The 24,018-nt window shown below is 47.2% G+C and overlaps 3 protein-coding genes across 4 annotated transcripts in view; all 3 read right to left on the bottom strand.

Moving 5' to 3' along the window:
* Positions 1-1,188, bottom strand: part of LOC133748520 (zinc finger protein 773-like) — a 47,867-nt gene extending 46,679 nt beyond the window's left edge. The window contains exon 1 of the mRNA XM_062177368.1: positions 1,066-1,188. The gene's annotated coding sequence lies outside the window, so the exon portion shown is untranslated. The remainder of the gene's footprint in view (positions 1-1,065) is intronic.
* Positions 1,189-6,509: 5,321 nt separating this feature from the next.
* Positions 6,510-13,198, bottom strand: LOC133748644 (zinc finger protein 17-like). The gene is given in 4 exon segments (XM_062177576.1): positions 6,510-7,689; positions 7,692-8,606; positions 11,617-11,743; positions 13,121-13,198. Coding segments are annotated over 4 exon segments (2,118 nt in total). The 3' UTR covers positions 6,510-6,691.
* Positions 13,199-17,484: 4,286 nt separating this feature from the next.
* LOC133748807 (zinc finger protein 304-like) overlaps positions 17,485-24,018 on the bottom strand; it is a 33,106-nt gene continuing 26,572 nt past the window's right edge. The window contains exon 5 of one of the 2 annotated variants that reach the window (XM_062177792.1): positions 17,485-22,893. In XM_062177792.1, the coding sequence (XP_062033776.1) occupies positions 21,437-22,893 (1,457 nt within the window). In that variant the 3' untranslated portion in view covers positions 17,485-21,436. The remainder of the gene's footprint in view (positions 22,894-24,018) is intronic. The other variant, XM_062177798.1, reaches the window with a different exon arrangement.

The following is a 24,018-nucleotide window of genomic DNA, read 5'->3' on the forward strand; positions in this document are numbered from 1 at the left end:
AAGAGGCCCCACACTTCGATTCTCTCTCCGAGACACATCCAGGCCCTCTCCACAAATGCCCCCATAAGTCACCAAGGTCCACGGCAGTGGCCCCTCACAGGTCTTTCTGCCTCATCCCAACATCCTGTTCTTCCCAGCTTTAAAATTCTACCTCAGACGAGCCCTCCCATGAAGCCTGTCTTCAATGGCTTCCAGCTCCCCTCTGACACCCAAGTCTGACCAACACCTCAGGTGTCCCCAAGGCCGCACACTCAGCATTGCCTACAGGTGGCGTGCATGTACCGGTCCAGGAGGGAAACTCTCCCTCACACCTGGCCGCAATGACTGGAACGGACACCACACACACACACACACACACACAGGAACGGACACCCTTCTCACACACACACTGGAACGGACACCCTCACACACACACACTGGAACAGACACCCCTCACACACACACACCGGAACGGACACCCCTCTCATACACACACACACACACACACTGGAACGGACACCCCTCACACACACACATACACACACACTGGAACAGACATCCCCACACAAACACACACACACTGGAACGAACACCCCTCTCTCACACACACACACACTGGAACGCACATCCCCCCACACACACACACACACTGGAACGGACACCCCTCACACACATACACTGGAACAGACACCCCTCTCTCACACACACACACACTAACCGGAACGTACACCCCTCTCTTACACACACACACACACACACTGGAACGGACACCCCTCACACACACACACACTGGAATGGATACCCCTCTCACACTCACACACTGAAACGGACACCCCTCTCTCTCTCACACACACACACACACACACATAGAACGCCCCTCTCTTCCGGACGCAGAGGTCCGAAATGCAGTGCACGGGCAGGTACCACGCGCTGCGGCTCTGACCCGAGGGCCAGGGGGGTCACAGCACCCACCCGAGTCCAGGTCACGCGCGGGGCCCCAGGAAGAGCGCGGCAGGAAGCGGCGGGTGCCTAACACGGAAACCAGGGCGCCGACCCTAGCGCAGCTCAGTCAGGCCTCAGGCTCACCTCTGAGCAGCGAGAACAACCCCTCTTCTCGCGCGTTTCCGCTCCATGACCTCGGTCTAGAACCAGCGTCCCAGATGCCCTGAGAAGACGAAAACACTCCGGCGAACTCGGGAAACCTCTACCGCGGGGAGAGCCGGAAGTCCCGCCCCCACGCGCTGCCCGCGCACGTAAGCAGGCCCTCCCACGCTTTCATTGGCTCAAGCCTGGGCGCTGCACGCCGCACAGAATGCTGGGTAACATCGTTTCCGCCGAGTCTCCGCCGGACCGCTCTCAGAGCGTTGGGCGATCGTTGGTAGGATGAGGGCTCCGAAGGGTTGCAGGAAATAGAATTCAAAATACCCGGGGCGGGGGGCGTGGCTTCTCGTCCCAAAGGAGGCGTATCCAGATTTCCCAGAGTGCACGCTAGGGACCTGTTATTTCAGGTTTTAGGGCGTGTTCTCCAGGGCTGCACAACCGAAGGAGCAAACCGTACGGTGAGGGCACTCTGCGTCCACTCAGCTGTCAGATTTTCCTGCTTTCCGAATGCGTGTAGACTGAAGCTCTGGCCCTTCAGTGTGTTTGGTCAAGAACAACAAAGATATTTCCAACAGGTCCTTGGCGGGGAAGATACAGAGGGATGACAAGAGGCAACGAAGCAGCCGGCGCTGTGGCCGGTAAAGCCGCTGCGTGCTGTGCCGACACCCCTTCTGGACGCCGGTTCGAGTCCTGGCTGCTCCACTTCCGATCCAGCTCTCTGCTGTGGCCCGGGAAAGCAGTGGAGGATGGCCCAGGCCCTTCGTCCGCGTGGGAGACCTGGAAGAACTGGTGGCCAGACATTGTAGATTACCCTAAATGGGTCCTTCCTTCTTCCTGGAATTAGTGATGGAATCAAGATCTCCCCATGGTGAGGACAATAGGGTCCTCACCCTGGCTGTTCAAACCATCTCCAGGGTGAACCAACAGATGGAGGATCTCTCAATCTTTCTCTCTCCCTACTCTCCTCCCTCCAATCCTGAATTTTAAAATAAATTAATTAAAAAATAATAAAGGGAGGCTAACAGGAGAGTCAAAGAGGATCTCGTCAGACGTCTTCTTGTGCCTACGCAGCAAATACCTATTAAGTCAATACAAACTACCCAAGGGCACAATCAAATAAGAGATACCTTAAGGAATTAAAGAGAGTTGGAGGGCCAGCGCTGTGGCACAGCAGGTAAAGCCGCTGCCTGCAGTGCTGGAATCTCGTATGGGCGCCGGTTGCAGATGTGGCTGCTCTAAATTCCAATCCAGCTCTCTGCTATGGCCTGGGAAACATAAAATTCCAAAATTTTTTTTAAGGCCTTTTTTTTTTTTAAAGAATTACTTTACTTGAAAGTCAAAGTTACACACAGAGAGGAGAGGCAGAGAGAGAGAGAGGCAGAGAGAGAGAAAGTAGCTTTTAAAAATTTTTTGGGCCGGCACCGTGGCTTAACAGGCTAATCCTCCGCCTTGCGGCGCCGGCACACCGGGTTCTAGTCCCGGTCGGGGCGCCGGATTCTATCCCGGTTGCCCCTCTTCCAGGCCAGCTCTCTGCTATGGCCCAGGAGTGCAGTGGAGGATGGCCCAAGTCCTTGGGCCCTGCACCCCATGGGAGACCAGGAGAGGCGCCTGGCTCCTGGTTTCGCATCGCGTGCGCCGGCCGCAGCAGCCATTAGAGGGTGAACCAACGGCAAAAAGGAAGACCTTCCTCTCTGTCTCTCTATTTCTCACTATCCACTCTGCCTGTCAAAAAAAAATTTTTTTTTTTTGAGGGGCAGCACCCTGTGCATTAGGTTAATCTGCCTGCAGCACGAGCATCCCAAAGGAGTGCCGGTTCTAGTCCCAGCTGCTCCTCTTTTGAGCCAGCTCTCTGCTAAGGCCTGGGAAGGCAGTGGAAGATGGTCCAAGTGCTTGGGCCCCTGCACCCACATGGGAGACCCAGAAGCAGCTCCTGGTTCCTGGCTTCAGATTGGCTCAGCTCCGGCCGTTGCAGCCATCTAGGGAGTGAACCAGTGGATGAAGACCTGTCTTTCCCTCTCTGTAGCTCTATCTTCCAAAAAATAAATAAAATCTTTATATATATATATATATATATATATATATATATATGTGTGTGTGTGTGTGTGTGTGTGTGTGTATAAAGAACAAGAGACAGAGATCTTTCATCCTTTGACTCATTTCCCATATGGCTGTCAACAGCCAGGTCTGGGCCAAGCAGAAGCCAGGAGCCAGAACTCTATCCTGGTATCCCACATGGGTGGCAAAGGACCAAGAACTTGGGCCGCATTTCCTTGCCTTCCCAGGTGCATCAGCAGGAAGCTGGATCATAAGCAGAGCAGTTGGGACACAACTGGCACTCCAATATGTGACACGGGTGTTACAAGCAGCAGCCGAACCTGCTGTGAAGTGCTGGCCACAGAAAAATACTACTGAGACAGTGGATATGCTCATTATCATAACTTTCGCAATTGATGCCTTAATTTTGAAACCAGGGTGATGTTTTCCATGTATATAAACATCAAAATATATGTATTTCATATGAGTACAATGTTTATTGTACATCAAATAAATTAGATAAAAAGATTCTGCATAAAATGTGGATGTCCTATTCTTCTTTTACATTGTGACATCTAACAAAGCTGTGTGTGTAGGTTAAGCCTCCTCCTGTGGCACTGGCATCTCACATGGTTGCCAGTTTGTGTCCCGGTTGATTCAGCTGTCTGCTTATGGCCTGGGAAAGCAGTATAAGGTGACTCAAGTGCTTGGGCTCCTGTACCCATGTGGGGGATCCAGAAGAAGCTCCTGGCTCCTGGCTTCAGATCTGCCCACCTCCTAATGGCCACTGCAGCTATTTGGGGAGTGAACTAGCAGATTTCTAGAAGACTTCTCTGTCTCTCCCTCTCTGTGTCTGTAACTCTACCTCTCACATAAAAGATGACCATTCTCTCCCAATGTCTTAGGTCAACTCTGAACCTGTAGTAACAAAAACTGGAGCCAATGAAGATGATCATGTCATGAGAAATGAGGAATTATGGATAGGCCAGAAAAGACTCACTCCTATAGGATCCACCTTCAGTCATAAAGTCCCTGCCAGTGCCACAGTAGTTTCAACAGCCTTGAAAAATATAAAAATACACCAAACCTAGTTTTTAGTGGCTCTGGTGTCAACCTTGGCCACAGGAGACACACAGACCTGGAGGACTTGAGTATCTCTATACACACTTGTAAAACACAGCCTTAAGTACAATGACATTTTTGGATACCCTTTTACAAAAGTGTTTACTCATTCCACTCTAGTTTGGACTGGTTCCATCAGCCCAACCACTGTTCCTGTATGTAACATGGTTTTCAAACTGCTGCTGTACATCATGCAGCCAGGGATACACACCTACCTGATTTTTCACTTCAGGGCCTAGCAGGTCATGAGACAGCCATCCCTAGGCAATGCCAAAGAATATGGGACATCCATATTTACAAAGAACCCAACTCATGCTATTGCATATGGCCTGGGACCATCAAACAAACTGTCCCAGCCTCAAGCTGATGTGGAACTACAAACCTCCTTAGAATACAAGGCAAAAAGTTTGGGGCTGAAGTTCTTCATTTTCGCAGGATAATTCTGAAGCAATAAATTGGGCCTAATGTGAATTGAGAGCTGTTCTTTGTCCTCCTGGTATTTCCTCTGGATCACACATAGGTGAGGGACTCAGAAAACCATCTTGAGGATTCCCAAGAGTAAACATACAGCTTAAACAATATGCCCCTTATCATCACAAAAACCTAACACAGGTGGTTACTGGGCTGGCTAGGTGACATGGAGAACGAAGAATTCATCACAACCATCAAAAAACAACCAATAATACCCTTGAAAAATAAAAGTCTCTACAAGCCACCTGCGAAAGCAAGCTTGCAGCTTCTAACCATATCTGGTTGATGTCCACAACCAAACCAGATTAATGGAATAGAAAAACAGCTCAGAAAGAATCATATTTATGCTGACAGGAGTTGCAAAACCATTCATTTTCTAAAAGTGTCTTGAACAAATGGTGATTAAAAAACTGGGTATTGAATGAAGCTGAACCTTACCTTATACCATGTAAAAAAATGAACCCAACTAGATAAAATTATATGACCTAAAGCAATAAATATCTTAGAAGAAAATAGGGGGGCCGGCGCCGCGGCTCAATAGGCTAATCCTCCGCCTTGCGGCACCGGCACACTGGGTTCTAGTCCTGGTCGGGGTGCCGGATTCTGTCCCGGTTGCCCCTCTTCCAGGCCAGCTCTCTGCTGTGGCCAGGGAGTGCAGTGGAGGATGGCCCAAGTGCTTGGGCCCTGCACCCCATGGGAGACCAGGAGAAGCACCTGGCTCCTGCCATCGGATCAGCGCGGTGCGCCGCCAGCAGCGCACCTACCGTGGCGGCCATTGGAGGGTGAACCAACGGCAAAAAGGAAGACCTTTCTCTCTATCTCTCTCACTGTCCACTCTGCCTGTCAAAAAATTAAAAAAAAAAAAGAAAAGAAAATAGGGAAAAAAGCTTCTTATCATTGGATTTACCAGTAATTTTTTGGACATGAATCCAAAACATAAGAAACTTAAAATAGGTTTGCAGGGCATGCAATTTAAAAATCTTGTTCCTAAAAGGACATAATGATCACAGAAAAAAGGAGAAAATATCTGAAAACCACATATCTGATAAAGGCGTCATAGTCTTTAAGGCTGAAAGAACTCCTCCATCTCAAACAACAAAAATCCTTTACAAATTACCCAGTTAAAAATAAATAGTTTTCTACAAAGCACATACATAATTAGCCAAAAAAAAAAAAAGATGAAAAGATGTTCAACACCACTGTTAGGGAAAAGCAAATCAAAAGCACAATGAGGTAACACCTCACAGTCATTCAAACAGCTACCATACATAATAATTTACTTAAGAGAATGAAAAAATAAAAGGTGAAGAGGATGGTATGCAAAGTTGGAACTCTTGCACTGTTGGTAGAAATGTAAAATAGTGCAGCTGCTATGGGGAATAGCGCTTCAAAGAATTTAAAATATAATTAACATATAATGTAGCAATTCCACTTCAGGGTACATACCTAAAAGTACTTCAACCAGGGTCTCAATGAGATATTTGTATACTAGTGCTAATAGCAGCATTATTTACATAGGAAGAAAATGGAAACAACCCAAATGCCCTTTGATGGATGAGTGGGTACTTAAAAATGGTATATACGTAGAATGGAACTACTCAGTCTCAAAAGGAGGAACTTCTGACACATGCTACTACAGAAATGAACTTTGAAGACATTATGTGAAGGAAAATATGATACAAAGTGAGTCACAAAAAGACTAACACTTAATTTTTCTTACATAGGGCACCTGGTGTAGTAAAATACGCAAACGGATGATAGGAGCTCAGTGCAATAAGGAAAAAGGAGTGTTTTCGGGATGAAGACGTCTATATTTTCATTATACATTATTAATGACAACAACACTACTGAACTGTACAATTAAATATGGTTAAGATGGTCATTTTGTTGCCAGTATCATACAATTAAATTTCAAAATAGATCCCAGAGCTAAATCAGAGATTTCTACCTATGTCTTCCTACATTCACTTTATCCAGAAGTTCTTTATCTGGTGTGAAATTTTTGGTGTTGAGTAAGGTGGGAGTTTCGGTTAAAACCTCTCCCACATTCACTACACTCATAAGGCCTTTCTCCAGTGTGAATTCTCCAATGTTTAATGAGGCTAGAGTTGTATCCAAAGACTTTTCCACATTCATGGCACTCATAAGGTTTTTCTCTAGTGTGAACTCTCTGATGACTACTGAGTGTGGAGCTGTCCATAAAGAGTTTCCCACATTTGCTGCACTCAAAAGTTCGTTCTCTGGTATGAACTTTTTGATGTCGAATGAGGTGGGAATTTTGGCTAAAGACTCTCCCACACTTGCTGCATTCATAAGGCCTTTCTCCAATGTGATTTCTCCAATGCCTAATTTGATTCGAGTTGTGTCTAAAGAATTTCCCACATTCACTACACTCATAAGGCCTTTCTCCAGTGTGAACTCTCTGATGTGTATCAAGTGTGGAGCGATACCTGAAGAATTTCCCACACTTGCTGCATTCATAAGGCCTTTCTCCAGTGTGAACTCTCTGATGACTACTGAGTGTGGAGCTGTCCATAAACAGTTTCCCACATTCACTGCACTCATAAGGCCTTTCTCCAGAATGAAGCCTCTGATGTCTGTTCAGTGTGAAACAATACCTAAAGAATTTCCCACACTTGCTGCATTCATAAGGCTTTTCTCCAGTGTGAACTCTCTGATGAATAATGAGTGTAGAGCTGTCCATAAAAAATTTCCCACATTCACTGCATTCATAAAGCCTTTCTCCAGTGTGAACTTTCTGATGCCTAATGAGTGTGGAGCAGTATTTAAAGAATTTCCCACACCCACTGCATTCGTAAGGTCTTTCTCCAGTGTGAACTCTCTGATGAATAAGAAGTGCGGAGCTGTCCATGAAGAATTTCCCACATTCACTGCAACAATAAGGTTTATCGCCATTATGAACCTTTTGATGTCTGTTAAGTGTAGAACTGAACATAAAGGACTTCCCACACTCAGTGCATACGGCCGTTCTCTAGTATGGATTTTCCGATGACCAACAAGATATGACTGTGTAAGGAAAGCCTTCCCACATTGGCTGCATCTGTAAGGCCTTGGCCTAGTGTGCAGTAGTTGGTGTTCAACAGCATCAGACGTTTTTGCAAAGAACCCCTCAGTGTGGATTTTCTGGTGCTGAACCAGGTGGGACTTTCTAACGAATGCCTTCCTGCATTCAGTGCACTCGTAGGGCCGTTGTCCAGTGTGAATTTTCTGGTGCTCCACCACATTGTATTTGAGGCTGAAGGCTTTCCCACACTCGGTACACTCGTAAGGCTTTTGTCCAGTATGATTTCGCTGATGTTTAATGAGGTTGGAGTTGTACCTAAACAATTTCCCACACTGACTGCACTCATATGACCTTTCCCCAACGTGGGTTTTTTGGTGCTCAATCAACGGATGTTGATTGCAAAATTCTTCCCTGCATCCTCTGCAGTTGTGATTAGTTTTTCCACTTTGAAAGGCTTCCCTGCCCTGTGTGTCCCTGTGAAATTTCCACTCGCTGTGAGGGACATTTTGCGAGAGAAGATCTGAATTGGCGGTGAAGCCCTTATCACCCTCCTCACATGTGGAGGTCCTCTCTGCCACGTGCACTCTGTGATTCCTAACAGATGAAGACCTCGCCTCATCACGTGTGGCAAGCTTCTCTCTCAGCTGCTGCTTCCGGTGCCGGTGAAGCTCTGCCACACACTTGCACAGCCCCAGCTCATGGTGTGTGCCATCCCTTCCAGTCAGGCACAGAAGGTCGTGCAGGAGAGGGCTACGTTCCTCACCCAGATGGGTCTCCTGCACGGAAGGATGCGGCTTTGGAGTCCTGACCTGTGACGCGCCTACAGAAACGCTGGGCTCAGAAGGCGTCTCGTCCTCAGCGCCACACCAACAACCTGAATGAACAGAAATTACGGTGAAGCACAGGCGGACTTCGAGAGGAAGGAAGAGTCCCATCAGGGTATTTGTAAGACACACCCATGAAAGCATCCATGGGACTGGTGACAGGAAGGCCTGCTGTGCAGAGCCAAGCCCTGCAAGTTCCCCTAACAGGAGAACCCCGACAGCAACCAGGGACTAAGTTCCAGTGCAGGAAGGGGAGCAGCGTCTTCAATCCACTCCTCTGCAAGTACTGTCTTTTATTATTTCAAAGTCAGAGTTACTGAGAGAGAGGGAGAGACAGAGGGAGAAAGATGTTCCATTTGCTGGCTCTCTCCTCAAAAGGCCACAATGGTCAGGCCAAAGCCAGGAGCTTCATCTGGGTCTCCCACATGGGTGCCGGGGCTCAGGCACTTGGGTCATCTGCTGCTGCTTTCCCAGGAACATAAGCAGGAAGCTGGATCAGAGATGGAGTAGCCAAGTCTCGAACCGGTGCCCATATGGGTGCTGGCACTGAAGATGGCAGCTCAATCTGCTGCGCCACAGCTCCAGCCCCTGTAAATACTTTCAGCAGGTCATGGCTGCTGGAGACTGGAGAGCAGGATGTAGCAAGGTTGTGTCCAGATGGAGAGACATTACACTGTTACAGAGTAGCTGGTATTCAAGGACTACTTAAGGATCTCAAAATATGTATGTAGTTCCAATGTGAAAAATACTACAAAGGGTGCAGTGGAAGGGAACTCGTGAGAGAGAAAGGCCAGAGGGGTGCAGCTGGAGGATAATCAGGGGCCAGAGTCAGAGAAGAAATGACCATGGGAAAGAAATGCCAGAAATGAGGTATGGCCAATGGCCCTGGCATCAAACTGGTTCCTTGTGTGATGCGAAGTCAGCTCTGACATCACATCCTTTCCCAGTTCCCACACACCTGGGTCATGTCCTTTTGAATATCTCTTCTTTGCTCAACATGAACCACTGTCTGTTGCTGTGGATTCATTCCTGAGAGGAGGAATGTGGTGGGGGCAAGAGGCACGGAGTCACCACACAGACCCTGGGAGTGGGGTGAAAGCAGGCCAGAGGGGAGCAGCCCGCAGACTCATTTATTTCAGTTGGTACAACAGCTTATATAGCCAAGACAGCCATTCCAGTCAAGGGGTGGTCGATGCCCTAACCAATCACAGCCTGTTGCCAGGCAGGCTCCGAAGCCATCCAATCACAGCCTGTTGCCAGGCAGGCTCTGTTTGCCATGTGGTTTCCAAAACCATCCAATCACAGCCTGTTGCCAGGCAGGCTCTGTTGCCAGGTGGGTTTCAAAGCCATTCCTGAGTAACTGACGCTTGCTTGCCAATGGCCATTTTGGCATGGCCTTCTCATTCTACCACAACTGTCTAGGTCTGAAACAGGTCAGTTCTACAAGAAAGAGGGAGATAAAAAAAAAAAATAGGCCAGCGCCGTGGCTTAACAGGCTAATCCTCCGCCTTGCGGCGCCAGCACACCAGGTTCTAGTCCCGGTCGGGGCGCCGGATTCTATCTCGGTTGCCCCTCTTCCAGTCCAGCTCTCTGCTATGGCCCGGGAGGGCAGTGGAGGATGGCCCAAGTGCTTGGGCCCCGCACCCGCATGGGAGACCAGGAGAAGCACCTGGCTCCTGGCTTCGGATCAGCGCGATGCGCCAGCCACAGTGGCCATTGGAGGGTGAACCAACAGCAAAAAGGAAGACCTTTCTCTCTGTCTCTCTCTCTCACTATCCACTCTGCCTGTCAAAAAATAAAAAAAAAAAGAAAGAAAGAAAGAGGGAGATAGAGTGGCTAGCAAAGGCCAAGGACCATACAGCCCAGTACATACTGCATTCTAAAGTTACAAGCACTCAGATGAGGGTTCTCTCTGTCCCATGTGTGTGTGTGTGTGTGTGTGTGTCTGCCTCTCAAGTAAAACTAAAAAGCTCTGAGATAAACTACAAGAATTTCTAGAGGAGCACCTCTCAGAAATAACTCTCTAATCCTCACAAGCAGTGTCTAGGTAGGCAACTGAATTCCAGGCAGGAGCAGGACATGTCAGCAAGAAGGGCTCACTGAGGTTCTATGCATCTGGCAGAGTAACAAGAGCGGGGGATCAGCAAGGTGACTGGGATCTTTTAGACAAACTTGGTAATTCCATTTTTTAAAAAAAGATTTACTGGGGCTGGTGCTGTTGAGTGGTGGGTAAAGCCGCTGCCTGCAGTGCCAGCATCCCATATGGGCACCAGTTCAAGTCCCAGCTGCTCCACTTCCCATCCAGCTCTCTGCTATGGCCTGGGAAAGCAGTAGAAGATGGCCCAAGTCCTTGGGCCCCTACACCCACGTGGGAGACCTGGAAAAAACTCCTGGCTCCTGGCTTCAGACCAGTGCAGCTCCAGCTGTTGCAGCCAGTGGGGAGCAAACAAGCAGATGGAAGACCTCTCTTTCTCTCTGCCTCTCGTTTTCTCTCTGTGTGTAACTTTTTCAAATAAATATTTTATTTTATTTGAAAGTCAGAATTAGAGAGAGAGGTAGAGCCAGAAAGAGAGAGGTCTTCCATCCACTGGTTCACTCCCCAAATGACCGCAACAACCAGAGCTGAGCTGATCCAAAGCTAGGACCCAGGAGCTTCTTCTGGGTCTCCCACCCTCGTTCAGGGGCCCAAGGGCTTGGGGCCATCTTCTACTGCTTTCCCAGGCCATAGCAGAGCTGGATCGGAAGTGGAGCAGCCGGGATTAGAACCGGCGCCTATATGGGATGCTGGTGCTTCAGGCTAGGGCTTTAACCTGCTGCGCCACAGTGCCAGCCCCCAAACCCAGTATTTCTGACTCCTGAGACTTGTAAGGATTCAGAGCAGCAAGGAATGGGGATGGTGAGGGGAGACAGTACAATGAAGAGCCTAGTCCTGGCTCCCACAACACTTCTGCTAGGACCCCCATTCAGGGAAGGAAATAGCATCCATTGTTCAGTACAGACAACAGAGCTGTCCTTAGGTAAAAGGGGAAGAACCACTAGCAGCTACTGAGAGGATCTTACCTAATGAGGACAAAAGTGCAAAGTTCTCCAGCATCACATCACAGTACAGGAACCTCCGAGACGCATCGAGGAGCTCCCATTCCTCATCAGAGATACAGACAGCCACATCCGCAGAGATCACGTGACCCTGTCAAAATGACCACCGTCAAGGCTGTGAGCAGTGTCTTGTTCTGTTTCCAAATATCTGTATTTAACTACGTGGCATCTCTGAATTACAGAACTAATTTACCTATTTGGCAAACTAACAGCCAAATGTGTTTACTTCTCCCTCAGGATGCACAGCCCATACTCAACCTCCTTATCTAAGGCTTACACATCAACATTCCCCCTGCCCTAACCAATGCAGGGCCCAGCACTGTACAAACAGGGACAACGGCTACACCGAGGCTCACTGACCAATCCAAACCATCCAGGCTTCAGCTGCTTCACCCTTCCCTGACTTGTCTCTCCTGCTGAGACCCCCAACAACACATGCACGCTTTCCATGCAACCCTTCCCTTGGTCCGGTATATGCATCCTGTTCCACACGGTATGTCCCCTCCATTCCAACATAAGAAATAACAATTCTGTCAGTGGCACTGGCCATCACTCATGTCCCTAAATTTGATACACTTCCCTTTGCAGGATCTTCATCCTCCCCTTTTCTACCCATATATCCATCTCCTAGTGAACCTTCATTCCACTTCCCAGTGTGCAAGAAACACCCTTTATTTCCACTAATTACCGAGCCAGTGTACAACAAAAGTGGGAGGGGGTAAGGTAAGAAAAGCACCACCAAAACCTGGTATGTTGGTCTTACCTTTTATCAGTCAGCTTCTGTGGGATCCCCGATCTTGTCTCCCACAACAAAAACCATGGACTCCTCATTTTCATTTAAGTCCCTGGGGCTATCCACTCACATTTCCTCTTGCATGCACACCACTCTGATGGCAATCCCCTCGCACCTCCAGCCCTTCCACGGTCACAACTTCACCCACCCTACATCATAGGCATTTCTTTTTAAGATTTATTTATTTATTTGAAATCGTAGCCTCTCAAAATACCACTATGCATACGGAATCCAAATGCAATAATTTTAATCTGCCCCATCCTGTGCCAGATGTTAAAGTCTGCCAGCACCTGGGACAGTCCCAAACCCTGCTTTGAAAGTGTCCCCACCCTGGGGCCAGCACTGTGGTGTAGTGGGTAAAGCTGCTGCCTACAGTGGCAGCACCAGTTCGAGTCCCAGCTGCTCCACTTCCAATACAGCTCTCTGCTATGGCCTGGGAAAGCAGAAGAAGATGGCCCAAGTCCTTCGGCCCCTGCAACCACGTGGGAGACTTGGAGGAAGCTCTTGGCTCCTGGGTTTGGATCAGCACAGCTCCAGCCATTGCAGCCATCTGGGGAGTGAACCAGCAGATGGAAGACCACACCCTCCCTCTCTGCCTCTTCCTTTCAAATAAATAAATCTTAAAAAAAAAAAAGTGCCTCACCCAGTCTTGTTTCTTGTTTTGACCTCAATCACTGAAACTTCCGTAAGGACCACATAGTTCTCCACAGTCAACTCTGGATCTTGGCTGCTTTCCCCTTTCATACTGTACATAGTGCCCCATACGTGGTCACAATGTTCTCTATCTTCCCATTCCTAATCCAACTCTAGCCACACTCACCTCCACAATTTTACTACCTTTCCTAGGCCTAGCAAAGTCCCTCACGGACCCCACTTTCCTTCAAAGTGGTCTGACATCCCCAGTAAAAGTACACAGGCCTACAAGGAGTCACCCCAAGCCCTGGCGGGTATGCAGAGAGGAGATAAGCCTCAGCCAGCTCTCATTACCATCTGAGCACCTTGATGGACATGCACCCACACTCGATTCATGTCCATCTGTCCCTTGGAAGCGTTTTTTTTTTCTCCACAGGACCCCCCCCACACCACACACACACAGAACCCCCTCCCTTATCTGTGACAGACATCACTACCCCCAGGTGCCCAACAGAGACCCAGTCCTCAACCACTCTGTTCCTCTTCCCTCTCACTAACAGCATTGTCTTCAGAACCTAAAGATCTGGGGGCTGAGATTGTGGTACAGTGGGTTAGGCTGCCACTTGGGATGCCAGCATCCATTATCAGAATCCCAGCTACTCTACTTCCACAGTCCAGCTTCCTGTTAATACCTCTAGGAAGGCAGCAAAGTTCCAATTACTTGGGGTCCTGCCACTCATGTGGGTGACCTGGAGTTCCTGTATTCTAGCTCTGGCCTGGCCCAACCCTGGCTGTTGCGGGTCCAGCTATTGTGGCCATCTGGGGAGTGAACCAGCAGATGGAAGATCTGTCTCTCCGTCACTCTGCCTTTCAAATAATTAAATCTTTAAAACAAGAAATCTAAAGATGCTGTCTCTTAATTCAGACCCACAACTTAACTACAATGTAGACACAAAGGCTATCATAGTGGATGTCACCATCCTGAACACCTTCACCCAACTCCATACTGACTCAGAGACTCTGTAACATTTCTTACTTTGCCAAAACCTGATTCCTCATAGTCCTTACTAAATCCTCCTACTACAGAACTCAACACATCTTAGTTGTTGGAGTGTTTGTCCTTTCTTTTAAAAAAATATTTTATTTATTTATTTGAGAGGCAGAATTAGAGACAGAGAAAGGGAGAGAGGTCTTCCATCAGCTGGCTCACTTCCCAAATGGCCACAACGACTGGAGTTGCACTGATCCAAAGCCAGGAGGCAGGAATTTCTTCTGGGTCTCCCATGTGGGTGCAGGGGCCCAAGGAGTTGGGCCATCTTCCACTGCTTTCCCAGGCCACAGCAGAGAGCTGGATGGGAAGAGGAGAAGCTGGGACACGAACTGGCACTCATATGGGATTCTGGCACCTCAGGTAGAGCCTTAGCCTACTACGCCACAGCGCTAGCCCCAGTGTTCATCCTTTCAAACAAGGCCAAACATTGTGGAGCGATCCCTGAAACCTATTCCATCCACCAACCTGGCTCCTTCACCCTCACAACAGTAAGTGTAGATAGCTCTGGTGCAAAACACATCCAGATGTCAATCATTTCTCATGTCCACAGCCCAAACCCTCACCCAGCCACCACCATCACTCCCCTGGGTTGTTACAGGAACCACCTCCCACATATCCCTGTCTTTACCCACATTCCTCGTATGTAAGCCTCTTAAAATATGAGTCAAATCATCTCATTCTTCTGCCTCAAACCTTTCCTACTCGTGACCATACTCAGATTAGAGGTCCAGAACCAGTCATACCAGGCCTGATCTCTGTGTGCTGAGCCCTCCTGCCTTGTTCCCTATTCCTACCAGACCAACTAACAATGGATGTGCAGTTTCCTAAATAGCCCAGCTAGGTCTCATCTGTAAACATTTGTACATTCTAGATCCTGAGCCTGGAATGACCTGCCACATCTTACTCCCATTACCTATCAGAACTGGAACCAGTCCATATAACCATGGACCAGTTCAGGATCCCGGGTCTTGTGGAACTTTTCAGCTCCAAGGGAAGGAGAAACACAGGTGAAGATTCTCAGGAAATCACTATTTCAAATGATCAGTGATAACTGGGTAGGTGGAAGCCTGAGACAGCCACCAGTCATCTGTGTGGGGTCCACAGCATTTCTACACCCGCCATGGGACGCTGGGAGCAAAGGAAGGTCATGAGAAAGGGACCACCACTGCAGGATCCTACTGAGCTGTGCCACTCTGTCCTATCCTGCAGCCAAGGGACGCGAGGCTAAGCAAAGCTTCTCTGACTTCACTGCTGCCTCGCAACAGCTCTGACTCTGGATAAGGACTCAATCTCAGTAAGTCTCAGCAGCCTTATCTGTAAAACGGGAATAAAAATGACCCCATCATAAAGCTCATATTGGCATGAAACATGCATACCACGATGGAGCCAGCATTGTGGCACACTGGGTTAGGCCACTATGCCAGGATCCCATATCCGGGTGCCAATTCAAGTCCTGGCTACTCTGTTTTCAATCCAGCTTCTTACTACAGCACCTGAGAAAGCAGTGGATAATACCACAAGTACTTGGGTCCCTGCCACCCTGCAGGAGACCTGAGTTTAGTTCCTGACTCCTGGTTCGGCCTGGAGCAACCCTAGGTATTGTGGGCACTTGGAGTAGACCAGTGGATGGAAGATACTTCTGTGAACCCTGCCTTTCAAATAAATGGATAAATATATCTAAAAAAAAAAGTAGCAAAAAATTCTCATAAATTGTACACACTATGGGGCCAATGCTGTGGTGCAGCAGGTTAACACCCTGGCCTGTAGTGCTGGCATCCCGTATGGGTGCCGGTTTGAGACCCAGCTGCTCCACTTTCAATCCAGCTCTCTGTTATGACCAGGGAAATAGTGGAAGATGGCCCAAATCCTTGGGCTCCTGCACACAGGTGAGAGACCAGGAAGAAGCTCCTGGCTCCTGCTTCAGATTGGCGCAGCTCTGGCTGTTGCGGCCAATTAGGGAGTGAACCATCGGATGGAAGACCTCTCTTTCTCTCTCTCTCTGCCTCTCCTCTGTGTAACTCTTTTGAATAAATAAATAAATCTTTTTAAAAATATACTTAACAGGCCGGCGCCGTGGCTCAACAAGCTAATCCTCCGCCTTGCGGCGCCGGCACACCAGGTTCTAGTCCCGGTCGGGGCACCGGATTCTGTCCTGGTTGCCCCTCTTCCAGGCCAGCTCTCTGCTGTGGCCCGGGAGTGCAGTGGAGGATGGCCCAAGTGCTTGGGCCCTGCACCCCATGGGAGACCAGGATAAGTAGGATAAGTACCTGGCTCCTGCCTATGGATCAGCGTGGTGCACCAGCCGCAGCGCACCAGCTGCGGCGACCATTGTAGGGTGAACCAACGGCAAAGGAAGACCTTTCTCTCTGTCTCTCTCTCACTATCCACTCTGCCTGTCAAAAAAAAAAAAAAAAAAATATATATACACACACACACACACACACATATATATATATACACACACACTTAACAAAATAATCCACAGAAGCATAACAGTAGGGTTCCATTGATTCTATTCTGGAAAATGGGAACTAATCTGTAGTGTTATAATCAATGGCTACCTAAGGTTGGGAAAGTGAGCAAGGCTGAGAGACAGAAAATACAAAATAGCCAAATAAAACCATCTAGAGCAACAGCTAAGTTTATTATTAGGGCGTTTTAGGAAAGTTCTCATGGGGCATACATATATGAAAACATATATTACACTTTTAATAGATGTAGTTCAATATATGTCAAGTATCCCTCAATAAATTTGTTAAGTAAGGATTCCACAAAACGTGTGATGTCCCCTTCCCCTAGAAAAATAAGAGATGACAAAAAGCGCATTGACTCCCCATCCACACACAGTTCCCACATCTTCAGTGGGTCCCCAATGTCTTGGGTAGCAAAAACTGGAGAGCAATGAAGGTAATTCACATCCACCTGAGACAGATGATGGCTAGATCACAGAGGATCCATTCTTTTTTATTTTATTTTTTTATTTTAATTTTTTTAATTTTTTTTTAATTTTTGACAGGCAGAGTGGAAAGTAGAGGGAGACAGAGAGAAAGGTCTTCCTTTTTGCCGTTGGTTCACCCTCCAATGGCCACCGCGGTAGGCGCGCTGTGGCCAGCGCACCGCGCTGTTCCGATGGCAAGAGCCAGGTGCTTCTCCTGGTCTCCCATGGGGTGCAGGGCCCAAGCACTTGGGCCATCCTCCACTGCACTCCCTGGCCACAGCAGAGAGCTGGCCTGGAAGAGGGGCAACCGGGACAGGATCGGTGCCCCGACCGGGACTAGAACCTGGTGTGCCGGCGCCGCAAGGCGGAGGATTAGCCTGTTAAGCCACGGCGCCGGCCAGAGGATCCATTCTTAGACTGTAACATTTCCTTTCTCTGTCATGAGGTTACTATTCGTGCAACTATGGTTTGAAATTGATAGCCCAGGAGGGCTAGCAGGAATCCATTAATATTTTTGGATGACTTGTCCGATGGTCCCTTTGGCTGCAGGAGGTACACAGGATCTTGGAATTTCCACACTACGTCATTCCACAAAGTCACAGTTACAGGGACATCTGCGGATGCCCTTTCAGAGGGGGCTTATACTCTACTGCACTCTCTTCTACTTCCTATCAATCCAACCACTATTTCTTCACAGAACATTGTTTCCTGGCTCTGAATATCTACAGCAGGGACACCTACTTACACAGCTTTTGAGCTCTGGATACACAGCTTCTAGGCGGATCTCAAGAGATACCTATCCCTCAATAGGCAAGGAATATGAGAAATCTGTGTACACTCAACTCATGTCAAATGCCTTCAAGATGTTCAGGCAATTGCTCCATCCACAAAGTGATTTTGCAAAATATGAATAATCTTTTATTAAGGACAGAAGTAGAAGTCGTTCAGATTTTTCTAGAAGGTCTCATGCAGCAATGCAAATTGCTCTAAATTTGGATGAGTTTGTCTTCCTGTTCTTTCCTCAACATTAAACAAAGCAGAGGTCTCACGCAAACTGCTTATTATTTCATTCTAGCAGAGACCAACATTGTTCCAAACCCACAACAGATAGTGAATAAATACCCCCAAATTAAAGGTAGCTTAAATAGGGCCTAAACAAAAACCAGCAGGGGGGAGAGGGGAGTTTAGCAGGTTGGAAAAATTCATTCCAAGAGTCAAAGGATAACCAGTAATGCCCTGGGAGAAGGAATATCTCTTCAAGCTGTCACCCAAAGCCAACCTAGGTCCTCTGTCCAAAGCTGATATCCACACCCAAACCAACTTGGGGGAGGGACTGCGACCCCAAAGGGTTCAAATGACTGGTAAATCCTCCAGACAAAACAAGAGCTCAGCATGCTGCCGTGCCTGAGCATTTTAGTGACTAAGGTATTACACGCTGTGGATCTCAGCCAGTTGATAGAGAGATGATTTTTGTAACAGCACTGGCAATGATACAATTCCGGCGAGGCCCTAGGCAAGTTCTAAAGGGCAGCATAATTCACAAGAGTTTTTCATGTATCTGACAATACAGAGAATAGCCCTAATATCAATTTTTTATGTATAAAGTTCAACACTGGCTGTCTCCTTACAAAGCTAATCTGCAGAGCTTTCTTCTGTTATTATATTGAACAGGGAAGACTACCACATTGTCTTCATTCCTAAGTCTTTCTTCAGTCTGAACCTGCCGGTTCTGATGGAGGTTAGCTTAATGGCTAGACATCTCCAACATTCACTTCACTTTTACTCTCCGGGGTGTGGAGTGGTTTTGCAAGATTTAAAAGTTCTTTTGCTGACAAAAAACAAACCATTTCTTGGATACACCAAAGGCAGAACTGTTACAGGTAGGAATGAAAGAACTTGGGCAAGGCCTCATGGGGAGTTGAATCTGTGACAGCCTGATACAACTTGACCCATGGGGGTCAGCTTATGGAAGGGGAGTCAACTGGGTTATCTAGGTTTCCCAGGTTGCTATGGATTAGTAAATAGTTTGAGCTGGTATAAATGGCCCAGAATGCGACAGCACAATAACAGAAGTGGTTGGAAGTGTGGACATGATCAGCTGCTCCAAAAAAGGAACTGACTTGCTTCTAGCCTAGGACATAAAACTGAGTTGAGAGTATTTATTTATGTATATTATTTATACATAGACATGTAGACCAAGAAAACAGTCAAGAAATAACTCTGGCATATGCAGTTAAATGATTTTTTTAAGATTTATTTATTCATTTGAAAGGCAGAGTTACAGAGAGGAACAGTGAGAGATCGTCCATCTGCTGGTTTACTCCTCAAATGGCCACATGGTTGGGGCTGGGCCAGGCCAAAACCAGGAGCCCTGAACTCCATTCCGGTCTCCCATGTAGCTGGAACCACTTGGCCATCTTCTGCAATTTTCCCAGCCACATTAGCAGGGAGCTGCATCAGAAGTGGAGCAGTCAGAACTTGAGCTGGCATTTACCTGAGATGCCAGCATTGCAGGCAATGGCTGCCAGCACAATGCCAACACCAGGCAAACAATTTCTAAAGGGTCCCAAGGATATTCAATAGGGGAAAGGAGACTTAAATAAATGATGCTTGGAAAACTGAGTATCCACATACAAAAACATGAATTTGGAGCCTTGCCTTACATCACATACAAAGATGGACCAAACACTTAAGTATGAAACCTACAAATACAAGAGTCTTGGAACAAAACATAAAAGCATTGTAACAGGCAAAAGTGGGTAAAGTGAACACCGAGATAAAAATCTCACCAAAGTACATGATCAACATTGCAAAAAGGCAACCTGTAGTGTTTCTGGAAAAACCTAGCATATGCAAGCTGGTCACCAAAGGTGAAAGGTGCTGAACAAATGAAGCAAGAGACAGACAAGCCCAGGAACACACCTAGGGCACTTTCTCAGGAATTTATGGACAGAAGTATATCTCAGGCAGCAGCAAGGTGAGATGATCCTATGTACCCCAAGCAAGAGGAAAGAGGGTTTATTTGCAACACCAAACAAAGGTATCCACAGCCAAACACAACGTACCTGGACTTTTTAAAGAAATACTAACATTTCGGAAGCTGGATAAGATACATCCCAGATACCAGATTATCTTAATAACTTCGTCTATGCCATAGGATCTGGATGGCTACCAGCAAGTCAGGATGGTGGTTACAACCAATGTGGCTACACCCATGTCATGCTTCATCCCTACATATAAAATATATATATAACACATAAAAATATATTAAAAATTCCTACCACGCAATAAAATAACCCCATTTAAAAACAGAAAAAGATAAAACAATACTTTTCAACATGCACAACAAGCACAAGAAAACATGCTCTGTATCACTAATCATTAGGATAATTTAAAATGCATTGTTTAAACCTCACAACCAATAGGATAGCTACTACCCAAAACAAACAAGCAAGCAAGCAAACAAAAACAGAGGGTGCTGGTATTGTGGTACAGCAGGTTAAGCTGCCATTTGCAAGGCTGGCACTCCACATCAGAGAGCCAGGTCAAGTCCCAGCAGCTCCACTTGCCTGCTACTAAGCCTGGGAAAGCAGCAGCAGGTGGCCACTCATGTAGCAGACTCAAAGGGACCTCTGCCCCAACTCCGCAGCCATGTGGGTAGTGAAGCAGCAGATGGAAGACCTCTCTTGATCTCACTTTGCCTTTCAAATAAACAAATAAAATCTTTTTTAAAAATAAATTCTTAAAATAATAAAACCCAGACAATGTAAGGATGTAGATAAGACTGAAGCCCTTATGTAGTATTGGTGGGAATGTAAAATGGCACAAGTACTATGAAAGACAGTTCTGCAGAAAATTGAAAACAGGAATACTACATGACCTAGTATTTTCACTTCTGGGCATGTACCTTTGGGTAAATGAAACAAAGTCATGAGAAGATATTGGTATACTCATCATCATAGCATTATTCCCAATATTTGCAAAGGACAGAAGTAATCCAAATATCCACAAATGGATGAATAGATAAAGAAACGTGATACACACACATACACACACACACACGGAATATTTCACCAAGGAAAACAACAAAATGAAGGAAATTCTGACACATGATACAACATGGGTGAACCTTGAGAAATTTTCTAAAGTGGAAGGAAGCCAGTCAAAACAGATGCTGTGTAATTCTACTTACATGAAGTACCAACAGGGTATAGAAACATAGTTCCCAGGGGCAATAGGGAAGGAACAGAAGTAGTTCTGGTTTAATGGAGATAGTTTACTTTTTCAAAATGAAGAGTTCTGCAGGTAAGTTGCATACAAAAATATGAATTTATATTTATATAACATTACTGAATTGTCCAATAAAGAGTCAATGGTAAATTTTCTCCATTGTGAAATCTCTGATGTGTAATGAGGTCGGAGTTACGTCTAACGCATTCCCTACCTTCACGGAGCACATAAGCCGCTCTTCAGTGTGGATTTTCTGGTGGTGAACAAGGTGGGACTTCCTAATGAAGGCCTTCCCACATTCACTGCACTCATAAGGCCTTTCGCCAGTGTGGATTTTCTGGTGTTCCACGAGTATATGCTTGTGGCTGAAGGCTTTCCCACACTCACTGCACTCATAAGGCCTTTCTCCAGTGTGATTTCTCCAATGTTTAATGAGGTTGGAGTTGTACCTAAACAATTTCCCACATTCACTGCACTCGTAAGGTCTTTCTCCTGTGTGAACTCTCTGATGTCTAATGAGTCTGCAGTGGTACCTAAAGGCTTTCCCACATTCGCTACACTTGTAAGGCCTTTCTCCCGTGTGATTTCTCCGATGTTTAATGAGCTTGGAGTTGTACCTAAACAACTCCCCACATATGCTGCACTCATACGGCCTTTCTCCAGTGTGAATTCTCTGATGTCTAATGAGGGTGGAGTTATATCTAAAGAATTTCCCACATTCACTGCACTTATAAGGCCTTTCTCCAGTGTGAACTCGCTGATGTTTAATGAGAGTGGAGCTGTCCATAAAGAATTTCCCACACTCACTGCACTCATAAGGCCTTTCTCCAGTGTGAACTCTCTGATGTCTAAAGAAGGTGGAGCTGTACCTAAAAAATTTCCCACATATGTCGCACTCATAAGGCCTTTCTCCAGTATGAACCCTCTTATGTCTCATGAGTCTGTAGTTGTACAAAAAGGACTTTCCACACTCTTTGCACTCGTAAGTCCTTTCTCCACTGTGAGTTCTCTGATGTTTCATGAAGTTAGCATTGTACCTAAAGAACTTCCCACATTTGCTGCACTCATAAGGCCTTTCTCCTGTGTGAATTTTCTGGTGCTCAACAAGTGAATGTCTGCATCTGAAGACTTTCCCACATTCACCACATGTGCGATCAGTGTGTCCAGCTTGAAAGGCTTTGCCACCCTCCGTTTCCTTGTATGGCTTCCATCCACGGTGAGGGGCCTGGTGCAGGGCAAGGTCTGGCGTGGCTGGCAAGTCCTTCCAAGCCTCCCTGCGTGTGAAGGTCCTCTCTGCCATGTGAACTCTGTGGTTCTTCGAAAACAAAGGGCTCCAGTCGTCCCTTCTGGGAAGATTCTCTCCAGTTTGCTTTTGGTGCTGGCAGAGCTCTGCCTCGCAAATGCGTGGTTTTTGCTCAGTTTGTATTCTACGGTGCTCAACCAACTGCAGAATGTCTTTCAAGGGTGGGCCATACATCTCACTAAGGTGGGCCTTTGCAGTGGACAAACCTGGCTTTGGAGTCATGACCTGTGACAATCCTACAAAAACATCTTGTTCAGAAGGTACCTTCTCATTCTCAGCTCCCTGCCAACAACCTGTACAAACAGAAATGGTGATGAAGTACACGTTAACTGTAATAGGGGAAGGACGGAAAGCCTCCTTGTAAATGGGTATCAGAAATCAGACAAGCAAGTCCATCTAATGGACACTCAAGCCGGTGAGAGAAGGCCTGCTATGCACAACTGGACCCTCAAGCTCCCCTACTAAGGGAGCTCTGATCATGAGTAAGGACACAGGGAGGGGTCCTATGCAGGGAGGAGAAGCAGGGTCTCCAACCCACTCCTCTCTAAATGGCTTCCTGTTGAGCAGGGTGTGCAAGGTTGTTTCCAAACCCAGAGATATATGACTGCAACAGAGCAGCAAGTGTTCAAGAGAGAGAGGTGCAGACTTTACAACACCTAAACTCTCAAGTCATATATTGGAGGCCAAGCTAAAGGAGCAGTGGAATATAATGAGCAGGACACAGAGGCCACAGAAGTGAGAGATGGGGCAGAAGAAGCGGCAGGAAGTCCGAGTAGAAATGACAATGGGGAAGAAGACACGGCAATGAGGTGTGGTCACTGGCCGTGGCATCAGGACGGTTCCCAGTGTGACCTGAACCCAGCTGTGACTTCATACTCTCTTCCAACTTTCAGTACCAGTAATGCCCTGATGGAGATATACCACCCTCTCAGGTTCCCAGGGCACTCCCCATTTCTAAAGGTGAGAAATTATAGGGAATGTGGAAGAGGCCAGTCCCATGGGAATGACAAGGAAGGGGAGTGGCCTGGATCCCCCACACAGATCCATCCCACATTCTAAAAATGCTTTAAAGTCAGGGAAGTCTTGTAGAATCAAACTGGGGATCAGGTGACTGAAATTCCTGGCACAGCACAAAAATACCTCCAAGAGGAACTGAGGGTCCATGCAGCTGGACGGGGCAATCTGACCAGGGACAGGCAAGATCACTGGGATCTCTTGGAGAAACTTCAAAACTTCTAACTCCCGAGGCTCATGTTGCAAGAGCAGCATTGGATGGGGGTGGTTGTGGGGAGACAAATACAGTACACAGAACCCATGCGGCTCCCACAAAACGTGTATAAGGGAAGGAAGCAGCACCCACAGTCTAGTGTGGAGAAAACAGCCACCCTCGGGTAAAAAGAAGAGAAAAGCACCCAGCC

Source organism: Lepus europaeus, chromosome 19, assembly GCF_033115175.1.
Source record: "Lepus europaeus isolate LE1 chromosome 19, mLepTim1.pri, whole genome shotgun sequence".
NCBI lineage: Eukaryota > Metazoa > Chordata > Mammalia > Lagomorpha > Leporidae > Lepus > Lepus europaeus.